The 13690-nt window shown below is 37.2% G+C and overlaps 1 protein-coding gene and 1 long non-coding RNA gene across 10 annotated transcripts; one reads left to right on the top strand and one right to left on the bottom strand.

Moving 5' to 3' along the window:
• Positions 1 to 4809: 4809 nt before the first annotated feature.
• LOC113349325 lies at positions 4810 to 9517 on the bottom strand. 5 transcript variants are annotated; one of them, XR_003360092.1, is made up of 7 exons: positions 8103 to 9517; positions 6611 to 8001; positions 6338 to 6442; positions 5913 to 6202; positions 5704 to 5786; positions 5357 to 5465; positions 4810 to 5206 (listed from the first exon to the last, which is right to left on the bottom strand). XR_003360092.1 is itself a non-coding variant. In XM_026593278.1 (2 exons), exons 1-2 carry the CDS (start codon positions 9293 to 9295, stop codon positions 6765 to 6767), a joined length of 2430 nt encoding a protein of 809 aa, XP_026449063.1. In that variant the 5' UTR covers positions 9296 to 9517; the 3' UTR covers positions 6502 to 6764. The 5 variants fall into 5 exon arrangements, 1 of the variants encoding a protein (XP_026449063.1); XR_003360094.1 differs by having other exon boundaries at positions 5704 to 5792; positions 5913 to 6199; XR_003360093.1 differs by having other exon boundaries at positions 5709 to 5786; positions 5913 to 6199.
• Positions 9518 to 9693: 176 nt separating this feature from the next.
• LOC113349324 lies at positions 9694 to 12821 on the top strand. Of its 5 annotated transcripts, none has more exons than XR_003360089.1 (6): positions 9694 to 9946; positions 10729 to 10938; positions 11036 to 11827; positions 11917 to 11990; positions 12077 to 12202; positions 12291 to 12821. It is a non-coding gene; the product is annotated as an uncharacterized LOC113349324 (long non-coding RNA). The 5 variants fall into 5 exon arrangements; XR_003360088.1 differs by having other exon boundaries at positions 12073 to 12171; XR_003360087.1 differs by having other exon boundaries at positions 11917 to 12171.
• The last annotated feature ends 869 nt before the right edge of the window (positions 12822 to 13690 follow it).

Here is a 13690-nt window from a genome sequence, read left to right as displayed (position 1 = left end):
ACTTAGGGTCTTTATAAGCTTAAAGGAAAATTTGATAAAATGAACATAGTTGATTCTTGTGCTTTCTTTTGTGTGACTTTGACATGTAAATTATAAGTCAATGCATAAACTGGATAGCATAGGCTACGTACCCAAATTTAATTTGGATATTGAACACAAAAGTTAAATTCGCGTAGAATCAAAATATGATAAAAAACCTTTTAGCAAAATGTTCATAGAAATTCTAAACCCTTAGAATTAATTCACTCGGACCTAGTTGACATGAACCCGGTTCAAACTAGAGGTGGTAAGAAATGGTTTATTACTTTTATAGATGACTGTACTAGGTATTGTCATATATATTTGCTTAGAGGTAAGGATGATGCCTTAGAACCTTTAAGATGTATAAAATTGAAGTTGAAAACCAAATGAATACTACCATTAAAACCATTAGGTCTGACCGTGGTGGTGAGTATAAAATTCCGAAAGGAGATTTCTGTGTAAAACATGGCATAATACACGAAGTTACCCCTCCTTACTCACCTCAGTCGAGTGGTGTAGCTGAAAGTAAGAACCGTACCCTTAAGGAGATGATGAATAAAATGTTAATTAGTTCAGGATTACCTTCGAACTTGTGGGGGGAAGCTTTCCTCTCAGCCTGCTATATCCTGAACAGAGTACCTTTTAAAGGATTAGATAAAACTCCATATGAACTGTGGAAAGGTAGACAACCTTATTATGCACACTTCAAAGTGTGGGGGTGTTTGTCTAAGGTTTCCATCCCTATACCTAAAATAGAGGACCCAAAAATATAGCTTCGTCCATAACATTTACCGAAACCCCTCTCTGCTAAGAAGCTTCATTTAGTGAAATGGACAAAGTCCGTCTGAAGCAGACTTGGGATCATGCTAGTTTACCTCCGGGAAGTAAGACCATAGGATGTTAAATGAGTCTTTAAGAGGAAACGTAAGATAGATGGAATTGTGGAAACATTATGAGGATAGGTTGATATCTAAAGGGTATAAACTAAAAGTAGGTGTACATTTCCTTGTTTCTAATTCGCATGTGACAAGAATTACTTCCATTGAGATGCTAATTGTTATTACTGTCATAAACAACTTAGAGATACATCAGATGGATGTTAATACAAATTTTATAAAGCCGTGAATTAGATAAAGAAATTTACATAAACCAACCTGAGGACTTTGTAGTGAAAGGTTGTGAAGACAAAGATTGCAAGTTGAACAAATCTTTGTATTGTTTTCAAATAAGCACGTAAACAGTGACATGATAATTTGATCATGTGATAATGAGTAGTGGATTTAAGGTAATGAATCTGACAAGTATATTTGCAAGTAACTTGTTAAGGATGCCTATGTGATTGTATGCTTGTATATTGATGATATGCTTATACTTGATATAAACGTAGATATAATTAATTCCACTAAAACATATGCTGAATGATAACGTTGACTTGAAATATTTAGACCTTATTGATGTAATCATAAGGATGAGGATTAGAAGATAATCTAACATTTATAGTCTTAGTCATGCTCATTGTGTTGAATTTGTGCTTATGAGATACAATCAGTCTGATTGTAAGCATGCCTTACTCCGTACAATTCTTCTTGTAGATTCGAGAAAAATAAGAGTAATGGAATATCTTAACTTGAATACTCAAGAGTTATAGGATGTCTGATGAATTTAATGAACTGTAAGAGTCCAGACATTGCCTATATTGTGAGTAAGTTAAGTATATATACTTGTAGTCCAGAACAAGAGCATTGTGATGCGCTTAATAGAGTATTATGGTACCTAAAATACTCTATTACCTTTTGTTTTATTTATGAAAGGTATCTTGTTGTCCTTGAGGGACTTTGTGATGCAAACTGGATAGTTGACTCAGAGGAGTCTAAGTCTACCAGTGGATATGTTTTCACTCTAGCAAGAGGGTTTGTTTCTGGAAGTTTTTCAGACAAAAATATATTGCTCAATTCATTATGGAATCTGAGAGTATTGCGTTAGATAAAGCACGAGAGAGGGCCGAGTGCCTAGGATGCTTTTTAAAAGACATTCCTCTCTGGCATAGGCCTGTGCCAACTATATCTATACATTGTGTTAGCCAAGCTATAATAGTTAAAGCTAAGTAATAACTAATCTCAATCGGCGTTATTTCCATTGATTGGATAAAGTCCAAGGAGAATTTCGCACAACCTTTGACGAAAGGTTTGTACAAAGAGATAGTCAAAAATGCATCAAGGGGGTTGGGGCTTAAGCTCATATATTAAACTTACCATGAAGGATACTCAACCTTGCTGACTGGAGATCCCATGATCAAGGTTTCGAATGAGAAACTAATTTGTGGTGGGTAAAGGTAAACACTATCAGATATTTTCATTCTCTGTCCCTTCCCTATGGTGTAGACGTGATAGTGTGGCTGCATGTGGAGGATGACTTTTTAATAAGTCTTAATGAGTTCTATAGTTTCAATTTAAGATTGAAGTGGGGTGTAGCAGTAAACACTCTTGATGGAATTCACCTATCTGAATGGGGAAGTGGGTCGCTTCCTATGAGAATACGAGCTGATTCTCTAGAGCATTCTGAGAAACAGGATAAGTCCAGGGCCAAAACGGACACAACAACACGAGCTTGGCAGCAACCTTGGAGATATCATGCGTGGTTATTATCGCGGATTACACCAAACGCTAGCAGTTCAAGACATCGCGTTCACTGTCTAGCAAGTAGTTCTGGTAATCTATCACTAAGCAAAGGTTCAAGACCTCATGGACACCTCTGCCTATAGTGGTATTTCCTGTTTTTCGTTTTTATCTATTTTTAATTCATTTTGAGAAAATGAGTTTTATGTTGTTTGTATGGTCTTGGTATTACTAGTTCTTAGGACCTAAGGGTCACTAAGGGTTCACTAGTTCATGATTTTTCACTTTGGTGAAAGAAACATTTAGTCTCACTTGTGAGAAACTAAAGATGAAAGCTCTCTATACTATTATGATTTATGCAATCCATAGTATGACCCTGGGATCAACACACTACTGTGTGAAGGAGAGGACGTTGAAATGGCTAGTATAAATTCAACATGCACGATCTGTCTGTCTGTTCAGTCAGTTCGGGTCCTGAGATTGGGTTGTTGATTTACCAAGATCTATATGTGTTTTTCACGTTTTATTGAGTTTTCATTCATGTGGGGGATTGTTGGAAAAACGATTAATAAAAATACTTTTTAAAGATTTTAATTTAGTGTTTCTTTTGTGAATGAAAACTTATTAGTCCCACATAGTGGAGTTTCCACTCTTTAGTTGTTTTTAAGAGACTATATAAGATTTTTAGTCCCACATATGGGAGGATCTCTTCTTAACTTGAGTTTGTCAATTATATAAACAAATTCGCTTCTTTTGTAAAAGCATGGAAAAAAAGGGGTTGCTCTATATTCTAGAGGGACTCCTATATGGTAAAGGGGTTGCTCTATATTTTAGAGGGACCCCTAAGGGAAAATATGGGAAAGGGGATTCTCTATATTTTAGAGAGACCCCCAAGGGAAATATTTTGTATTGCTTGTGTAGCAGTAAACACTCTTGATGGAATTCACCTATCTGAATGGGGAAGTGGGTCGCTTCCTATGAGAATATGAGCTGATTCTCTAGAGCATTCTGAGAAACAGGATAAGTCCAGGGCCAAAACGGACACAACGACACGTGCTTGGCAGCAACCTTGGAGATATCATGCGTGGTTATTATCGCGGATTGCACCAAACGCTAACAGTTCAAGACATCGCGTTCACTGTCTAGCAAGTAGTTCTGGTAATCTCTCACTAAGAAAAGGTTCAAGACCTCATGGACACCTCTGCCTATAATGGTATTTCCTGTTTTCGTTTTTATCTTTTTTTAATTCATTTTGAGAAAATGAGTTTTATGTTGTTTGTATGGTCTTGGTATTACTAGTTCTTAGGACTTAAGGGTCACTAAGGGTTCACTAGTTCATGATTTTTCACTTTGGTGAAAGAAACCTTTAGTCTCACTTGTGAGAAACTAAAGATGAAAGCTCTCTATACTATTATGATTTATGCAATCCATAGTATGACCCTGGGATCAACACACTACTGTGTGAAGGAGAGGACATTGAAATGGCTAGTATAAATTCAACATGCACGATCTGTCTGTCTGTTCAGTCAGTTCGGGTCCTGAGATTGGGTTGTTGATTTACCAAGATCTATATGTGTTTTTCACGTTTTATTGAGTTTTCATTCATGTGGGGGATTGTTGGAAAAACGATTAATAAAAATACTTTTTAAAGATTTTAATTTAGTGTTTCTTTTGTGAATGAAAACTTATTAGTCCCACATAGTGGAGTTTCCACTCTTTAGTTGTTTTTAAGAGACTATATAAGATTTTTAGTCTCATATATGGGAGGAGCTTTTCTTAACTTGAGTTTGTCAATTATATAAACAAATTCGTTTCTTTTGTAAAAGCATGGAAAAAAAGGGGTTGCTCTATATTCTAGAGGGACCCCTATATGGTAAAGGGGTTGCTCTATATTTTAGAGGGACCCCTAAGGGAAAACATGGGAAAGGGGTTTATCTATGTTTTAGAGAGACCACAAAGGGGATTCTCTATATTTTAGAGAGACCCCAAGGGAAATATTTTGTATTGCTTTCTTTAGCATTCGCGATTTTCCTTAATGTTTTTTTCGGCGTTGCCAAGCTCAAAGTTTTGCCCTGTTGTTGTTGCGGAGATATGGGGAGCTTGTTCATTTCGTCAAAGCAATCACTTCCACTATAAAGGAGCTAAGTATCAATAACTTTTTGTTTATTTGATTTTTCTTTGTTTTTGATTATTGCACCCAACATGTACTTCACTTGACAACGACACCATTACTAATTTTCAAGAAAAAACAAAAAAGGAGGGGGATATGTGCCCAAGTTCAGCGAACAAGCTAGAATTGAGGATCCACAGGACTTGTTGTTGCTGGCCGGGATCTATTTGGCAGCCATGTTGAGTGGGAGCTGGGCCAGGTAGTTCATCAGCGCCAAAGAATTTCAAACGTGCAACACTAAGAACTAGAGCTAGCAGAATGAGGAGACCCATGAGAAGAAGACCAAATAACCATGGCCCTCCAAAAGTATATATCAATTCTTCAACAGATGTATAACAATTTGGCATATGATATCTATCAGAAACACAATTGTAAGGACAAGGAGTTTCAGCAACATCACCTGTTACAAGAAGCAACAGGAAGCTTAGAAACAACTTAGAAACCAATTAAAGAGACAAAGATGGGAATAAAGAAGTTTTCCTCTTTAAGTAAACCAGCAACATTTTGGCTAATTCTCGCAGCATCTATAAGACATCAGCATTATCCATACCTCGCACAGTTATGCATAGGGCACGATGTGGAAGCTCAAAAGGAGGGCACTGACAACAAAGAGAGTTATCAGATCCGCTGACATTCTTATAGGTGCCAGTGTGGCATGCCTGCAACAATCGGATTCACCATCTATATTAGAAATTTCAATTTTGGAAAAGATACAGCAGCACAATGTTTCTAGCATGAGTTTCGACAATTCAACCAAAGCCAGATGGGAGACAAACACTTGAATCTAAAGAAGAATCTCTGATATCTAAAGGTAATAAAATTCATCAGTTTTGTTCAAGATCTACAGGTAATAAATGACTAAGGCAAGAGTGCACATCATAGAGAGTACGAAGAAACCTCACAAAATGACCCAAAGAGCCCTTCTGGACAAGCTTTTCCTGTTACAGTCCCACTTTCTCCATCAAGACCATTATCTCTACCTGATCCTCCAATGTCAAAAGCACAAATCTTTAATCTCCAGGCGGGAACATAGACAGTTAAAAAACTACCAAATACAAGTTGACGAAAGCTAACAGATATAAAGTTAAGAGATATCTTTAACATACTCTGTTTCAAATCTTCCTTTGACACTTGCTAGCGGCTGATAATCATCTCCAACGGGAATGTCAGATCAATGAAAATGAACCCTTCCAACACCTCCACTCCACCAGGCCACCACCATCACAACTGACATGTCCCCAACACTCCTGGCAACATCATCGAGTGCGAGTGTATGCAAAAACAAGAGAACAGATCCACCAGAACCACCCCCTAGACCTCTTTTTCCCATAATGGTTTTTGTTATTCTTGCAGAACTTTCTCCATCAGACAAACTTGGACAATGAACCCATAGCTGCTGGAGAAGAAGAAGTTGAGGATTAATTGAAAGCAAATTGGTGGACCATTTCACCTGATTAATTTGCATCACAATTTTGAAGAAGCTTAACATGATAAATTTTAAAGAAGCATCCACTGTTTCCCCATAACTAACCTCGACAATGAACCTCGATCTCAGAGTTGCTCATCAGAAGTTCGTCTGCCATGAGTTCGAACTCCAAATATGAATAATGCGCTAACCCAAAGACCAACACTCCAACTGAGAATGTGAGAATGAATCCAAAACAAAAAGGAATGTGAGAATGAATCCAACAGAGATGTTCAAAAGAAGCCAGTGCTCTTCCTTCAGCCAGTATCATTTACAACAATTCCATTGCATATAATAAAATTTAAAAACATTTTTCCATAAAGAGAGAAATTTAAGAACCTGAATTATATAGTACAGTGAGACCCAAAGAAATTAAGTGGCAGCCTGACTCCACCACATATACATAAGCCACTACTGTATGTGCCACAGAAGTTACAGGAGACAAATAGTACTGGGTTTTAGATGCTAAGTCAGGCTCTTGATTACGATTTGCCTAAGACCATCTAGGCTCAATCCAAGTGCAGTTTGACCTTTCCTTCGTCTTATGAAAATCTTGCGTGGAATGTTGATTACCCCCTACAAAATGATACCTGCATGTATCAAGAGAATAGTATAAAATCCTTTCGCCTTGTAATCTCGGGAAGTAGATATTGTTCTCCATGCAACTACGTGGAGAAACCGCTGAAAAACTGGATGTATAGCTGATGAATAATGCAAGCTTTCCCAAACTGTTCAATTTTACCCAGACCATCTCCGAATCATCCAATCTATAAATATCTACGGGTTTCCCACTCTGCCCTAAATTCACTAATAGTAGCTTTTCATCACACTCCACCAGATAACTAGGATAAAAACCACTGAATTGTTTCAACGACTTCGAAAGTACTTTCCAACTGGAATCACCTTCCATGTTAAAAACTCCTAACATTCCATTATAATCTAAGCAGTAGAAAGCTCCGTTATAGAAAACTGGGTTGTTAATACACGGCATAAAGTTATCCATGCACGGCGTAATGTTGTCCTCAGTGGAGGCTTCTCCATAATCGAATTTATGAATTGCCCAACCAGTTGCACTCTTTCCCGGTTCAGTGACCAAGAAAGATATCTCATTGTCACCTCCACTCTCCCACCAACGGGAGATGGCAATCACCACACAATCACGAGAAGTTGGTACCGACGAGAATGACATTCCACCAAGTGCATAATTATCAGGTACATCAGGAAGACAGATCATTGCTCTTGTGAAGGGATTGTAGCAGAATATAGTTGTTTCCCCTTTAGACAATACAAGCCATCCATCTTTCGAAAAACGGACTGTAGCACCTACAAGCAATTGATCAGACAATTTCATAAGATACTTTTCATTATCTTGCATCGGGTCCACGACATTGCAGATGGTCTCTTCATCAACTTCAAAGATGGAAATCAGCCATGGAGATAAATACGTAGTTGTTGTGGTCCTTGTAGAAGCCGATGTTTGGTTCAATGCAGGGAGAAATATTGAATTTTGTTTACAGGCTACACGGAAGTGATTGTAATCCACTGGATGGAGAAATCTCGCTATCTCCTCTGTACTGTCATAATCCTCAAGAAAATCCCACTGTTTTGATGCTTCTAATTCACCTCCTGTATTATTTACCCTGCTCATATTCTCCTCTTGTACACTGGTTTCAGTTGTATCTTCGCTTACTAAAAGATCTGTTATTCTTCTCCTTCTTCCAGCAGTGCGCCTGCCAACAAAAAAAAGAAATCCACTATTAGAGAAGATAACAAATAAGAACATATTGTAATCATCATAATGTAATTGTGGCTGCATTGATGTTGTATTTACCTGTCCACTGCTGTGGGCATCATTATCCAAGTAGGTAGAAACCATGGAGTCGGAAGCTCCAAAAACGGCAAGATGACACTAGTACCACTATCTTCTACTTCATATACATACAAGGTTTGATCTTCAGGTAGTGTATAGAACAAACAACCCCTTCCCAGTCCCATATCAGCTGCTGAGCAATACGCGCTAGACGTTGAATAACACTTTCTAGAGTACAAGTCTAACATGTCCATGTTTGTGGACAAAAAGAAAACATGATCATCCAAAGACTTCAACAAAACCCAAGTCATCGATGAGAAATCCAACTTGAAGATATGTGTCGAGCTAACTTTTTTAAAACCTCTTGGGCTGCAATTTAAATAAACTTTAAAGATTTCATTACCAGATTCAAGCCAATTTTCCATGTAAAGACCAAACTCTTCTCCTCCTCCTACTAGTGTGAAATCAGCTTCCCCTGCCTTGAATTTTCTAAGAAATTGTGTTTGTTCATCAACGACAACATTATGCCATAGTTTTTGTATTTCGATCTCTATAACCCAATTTTCACCACTGAATGCATATAACTTACCTTGAAAGCAAAGTAGGGAATCAATGAATTTCGAACGATCACCTCTGGGGCTATCCAATTCCTTCGTTTTCCATTGTTTGTCTCCGGGTTTACAAAAAACTAAAATATGCTTATCATGTCTAACTTCATCATTATCGTCATTCATACCTCTAAAAATGAGGAATACAGTGCAGTTGGCTTCATTGTCAGGATTATTACAACTACTTGGAAGAGGTGGTGAGGATAATACTAAATCGAACATAAAGTATTTTTTTGATTCGGTACTGAAAGACCGGCGATCTAGATTAGGCAATTGAACAATTTCAGAAGATACAGGATTCCACAAGAAACAATCATCTAAATTGGAGTTAGCCACAGAATACTCAGCATTATCTCCAACATTGCCAATAACAATAAGCCATCCTTGATGACAAGTTTTATGATAGTATGCTCTTCCTCGCATCTCTGGTATAGACTTAATGCAATTTCTATTATCAGGCTCACATGGATTATAAAAACTCTGAAATTTCCTACCTTCTCCGTGTGGGAAAACAAGCCAAGGTGCTGCCTTTGGAATCGGTGGGCGTTGTCTTTCATTCCTCTCAGCTGGTGCTGGTCCTGATCCGGATGCTAATTGCTTGTCCATGGAAAAACGGTGTTATAAGTTTAGGTATAAGTTAATACTGAATAATTGGAGAACGGAGTAACCCAAAGAAATCTGTTGATAGTGAATGAAAGTATTTGTATTTACAGACAGAGTCTAACTTCTATATTTTTCATCATAGATTTCTGGTTTTGAATCAGGAAACGAATTGTGTTTGGAATTCTTCTCTCAAACTCTTGGATTCAGAATAGAAGAAGGTGTAGGTGTTCTGGGCTCCATGTAGTCTGGTGGGGGCCTGTTACAGTTTAAGACTTAAAAGTAGGAATAGCTTAAAAGACTTTAATGTCTGACTCGTGAAAAGTAGACCCTAGTGATTGTACGGACGGTCTGGATGTAGTTTTGAGTTTGGACCAAAAGTAAACTAGTTAGATGCAAACTGAACAGAACAGAGAGAGATAAGGAAGAGAGAAGGTTAACAAGTTTCTTTCTTTGTTTATCTCAACTTTACCACATCCTTCTCAAGGAAGAGAGAGAGAGAGATGCCTTTGAAACCCAGAAAAGCTTCAATGTGAATCATAAGGTTTGATTATCTATGAATTGAGATTGGCAGAGAAGGATTTTGGGTGTTCATCAAATTAAACTTCTGCAAGATTAATAGTCAAGCATTCTTAACTTTGTAACCTGAATCCTAAGGTTTGATTCTGCACAGACAATAAATAAATCTTGTTAAGATGTTGTTTTGATTCTTCTATTCATAGATCAACAGAAATGCACTCAAGTTTTGATCTTTAGGTGTTGTTAAATCAATTCTGTAATAGAAAGGCCTGTTTTTTTATGTTGATTTATCTTCTTCTTTTGGGAAATCAACAAAATAATTGATTGTTTTTTTCTGTTGATTCATCATTATTTCTTGAGAAATCAATAATTGATTGATTCGTATTAATTCATCCTCTAATTTTAAGAGATCAGTTCTGTAATAAAAAAGGCCTGATTTTTTATTATGTTTATTCATCCTCTGCTGAGAAATCAATAGTTGCAGTGAAGATTTTATCATCTTATGCTGAGAAATCAACAACATAATTGAGACAGTATTGATTTTTTTGTTGATTCATCCTCTTATGTTGAGAATTCGCAGTATAATTTATCGATACTATGTTTATTAATTCTCTTATGTTGAGAAATCATCAAGTTAATTCACTGATTTTCTGTTGATTAATTCGCTTCTGTTTATGTTTATTTATCATCTTCTGTGTAGAAATCCACAAACTATTAGAAAAGACGGCCTGGTTTTGATCTCATATTTTGCTAATAGAGCGCAATTCCCTCATTTTCCCCCCTTTGTCTCAGTTTAATATTTTTCTATTCTGTGTTTGTAATTCAATTAATTCCCCGGTCTTTCTTTCTTTTCTTATTACCGCCGCCTGATTTCTTCGTAATATCTTTTGTGTTGAAGATATTTCTCTTTCCGATTGTAGGAGTCAATTTGGGCTTCAGCACCTCAACTACTCGAGGATGATCAAGTAGGAATTCCAACTCCAAATGGTGGACAGATGGAGAGTTAAGAGAATGATAGGAATCATCCTAAAGAGCTTTTGAACTTAATTGATTGTTCCCAAGACAGCTGAACTTATTCGTGACATGTTGATGAACGTAATCAAAGAAGTTAGTGAGGAAATATTATACAGGTAACAGATTTCATTCAGTGCAGTACGACAGTTTATGAAATTTACGAAGATGAATAGTTCTTATTTAGTAACTTCCAGTTCATGTTTTTTTTTGTAGGTTTGTCATGAATCAATTGGATTACAAATGTGCTTTGAACTCCGTGTGAAGCTCATTATGTGAACCTGATATGTGAAGTTAATTGTGAATGAAATAAGACTACCGCAGAAGTCATGAGGAAATAAAGCAGAATTACAGTATGGGAAAGTTCGACTGTGCTGCTCATCCCCCATTATCATCCACCATTGTCATCCCCCACTAGGTGTCATGATTTAAGCCTTTGGATTTTGCCAAAATGCTTGACGGGAGATAGCAGGGGATCCATTAAAAGAGATTGAGCCAATAATTATGTGACACATAGTGGGGGATAGCTCTGGTGGACAATTGTGGGGGACATGAAGCACTTTCCGGGAAAGTTCACTGGTGGTTAGAATTAGATTAGACTGGCAGTGGCGGCGACTGCACATGAGGTTTGTATTTTGGGATATTGAATGATTTGGGGGATGTTACTTGAATAGTGGATACGGAAGAGATGCCTTCAATGGGAAATATTTGTATGTAATGAGAAAGAAAATGTCTATTTATAAAATTATGAATAAACAGTGACATTTGAAGGAGATATGTCTGTTAATGTTGGACTATGCAGTGTTTCTTTGTAAGTTGTGGATAAACGGTGACTCTTTCAGTATTTATTTATTATTGTGTCTAATTTGATTTAATTCATCGAAAGACGTGGGATGGCATTCAAGAGGTTCACTTTCTCCATTTAGCGCGAGTGACAACCGAACAACCCCGACTTTTATTGACAATGAAGGTAACATGCAACGAGCCAGCAGAGGTGCCCCGTAGCAGGTATGACTCCTTTAACTATTTGTGCTTTTGTTGTTTGCACATTCTTTGTGGCTTCGTAGTTTTAATCTGCCAATATTTGTGATGATCAGATTAGCATAGAGTCCATGCAGTGATTTATAAATTTGCAGAACCTGGCTTAAGGCCACTCGGAGTAGCATACCAGGTAACATAAATTACAAGGCCACTCCTCTCATCCTGCCCTTTTCTTAAATCTAACATGCATTGCCAAAAAAAAATTCATTTAGGAAGTCTGGAAAGGATAGCGAGCATCTCGGCTCTATGGTAGTTTATTGGTCTGTTGCTACTTTTTGTTGACGTAAACACGGCAATGCTGAAACAATTAGGTGGGCTCAGGATCAAAATGATTTCAGATAGGTTTCTGTTTTACCCAATTTTTACTGTTGCTATCCTTTGTCATGATTCCTTTGAAGTACTCACCTATGAAATAGTCAATTATTATTAGGTGATCAACTGGCCATTTGGAAAGAAACTGGCCACCGTCTGGGAATGGGCAAGGATGAACCGCTAGGTTTACCAGTTGATGAACTTATAGAGAAAGCATATGGTTTTGCTGGTTTTCTTCGCTGGTACTGTTTTAATAATAGCTATATAATTTGGTTTGTAGTCCTGTTCCTTTTTGGCGTATAATCTGATTGGACACTTCTGCTCTGTTGCTTCGGAACATAAATACGAGATCGTAAGGGCACATATGTGGAGTGACTGGTTATGTAGTTGACAGCACCCGCTCTTAAGAAGGCCGACATTGGTAGTGTTGTTTCGCATTTGACTGATGCAGCACGCAGTGCTTCAGACATTGCACTAACTGAGAGTTTGATCCTGACTCAGAACGAATATTAGCTATATGCTTTACACATGCAAGTCAAACTTTGTTTACGGGTTGTTGGCAAAGAAAGCCTAATTTGTGGTTCAAAAGATCTTGGTAAGAAATTGCATGATTTGATTATAATGATATCTTTAAATTCAACCGTTGGAATATGATGAAATTTGAGTATGTCGTAGTTTACCTTGTTATAGAAGTACAGTACAATTTTCATGTGGATCAGGTCACGTTTGCTACTGCAAAGCTTGCACAATATATGACTATGGTCTGCTGAGTTTAAATCCCGAATAGGGGACTGATTCCTATTTATCTCATTCTCCGCTTATCGGACAAAGATGAAATTTTTGTATGATGTTTGTATATATGAAGGTTTCCTACTGTAGAAATTTCATGAAGTTCTGATCACTTTAGGTACACAAAAGTGTGAGAAATCCGGAACTGAATTCTGTATGCACGTATTGAAAGTAGTCGGGTTCTGAGTAATGTATCTTTTTAATGAACCGTTGGAATGCTATGATGTTTGAGTGTCTTGTGGAATATTGAGTTGTAAGTGTACCGTAAAAATTTCAAGAGGATCAGGTAAGTATTAGTACTGCAAAGATTGGACAATCTGAAACTGTGTTTCGGTGAAACAGAATTCCTTTACAGCTATCTTCATAATTTGTTATGTCATCATGCATTAATTGGCTTGCTACTTTGCATGGGTGTCATTGAGAATAATTATCAATTGTTAAGTCCTCTTATTTAGACACATACTTCTCTTCTATCCTATATGCCAAAGTTAAATACAGTGGCGTACTTCATTCCGTATTGGCGTGTTTTAGCCGATTCATACGGTGCTTTTGTTGCAAGGAGTTGCTAAGGGATTTTCTTTGATTAAAAATTTGGCTAAGTAGCTCTGCGTGTTAGTACTGTGTAATCTAGTATCACATTTTTTTATCATGTTTACATTAGACTGTTTGGTGTTATTACTATCCTTGCTTTGTTAAGTTCTAGTATTGAAATTTGAGTATGTCGTAGTT

Source organism: Papaver somniferum, chromosome 2, assembly GCF_003573695.1.
Source record: "Papaver somniferum cultivar HN1 chromosome 2, ASM357369v1, whole genome shotgun sequence".
NCBI lineage: Eukaryota > Viridiplantae > Streptophyta > Magnoliopsida > Ranunculales > Papaveraceae > Papaver > Papaver somniferum.
The sequence above is the reverse complement of the archived record's forward strand: the minus strand, read 5'-3'. Positions and strand labels throughout refer to the sequence as shown.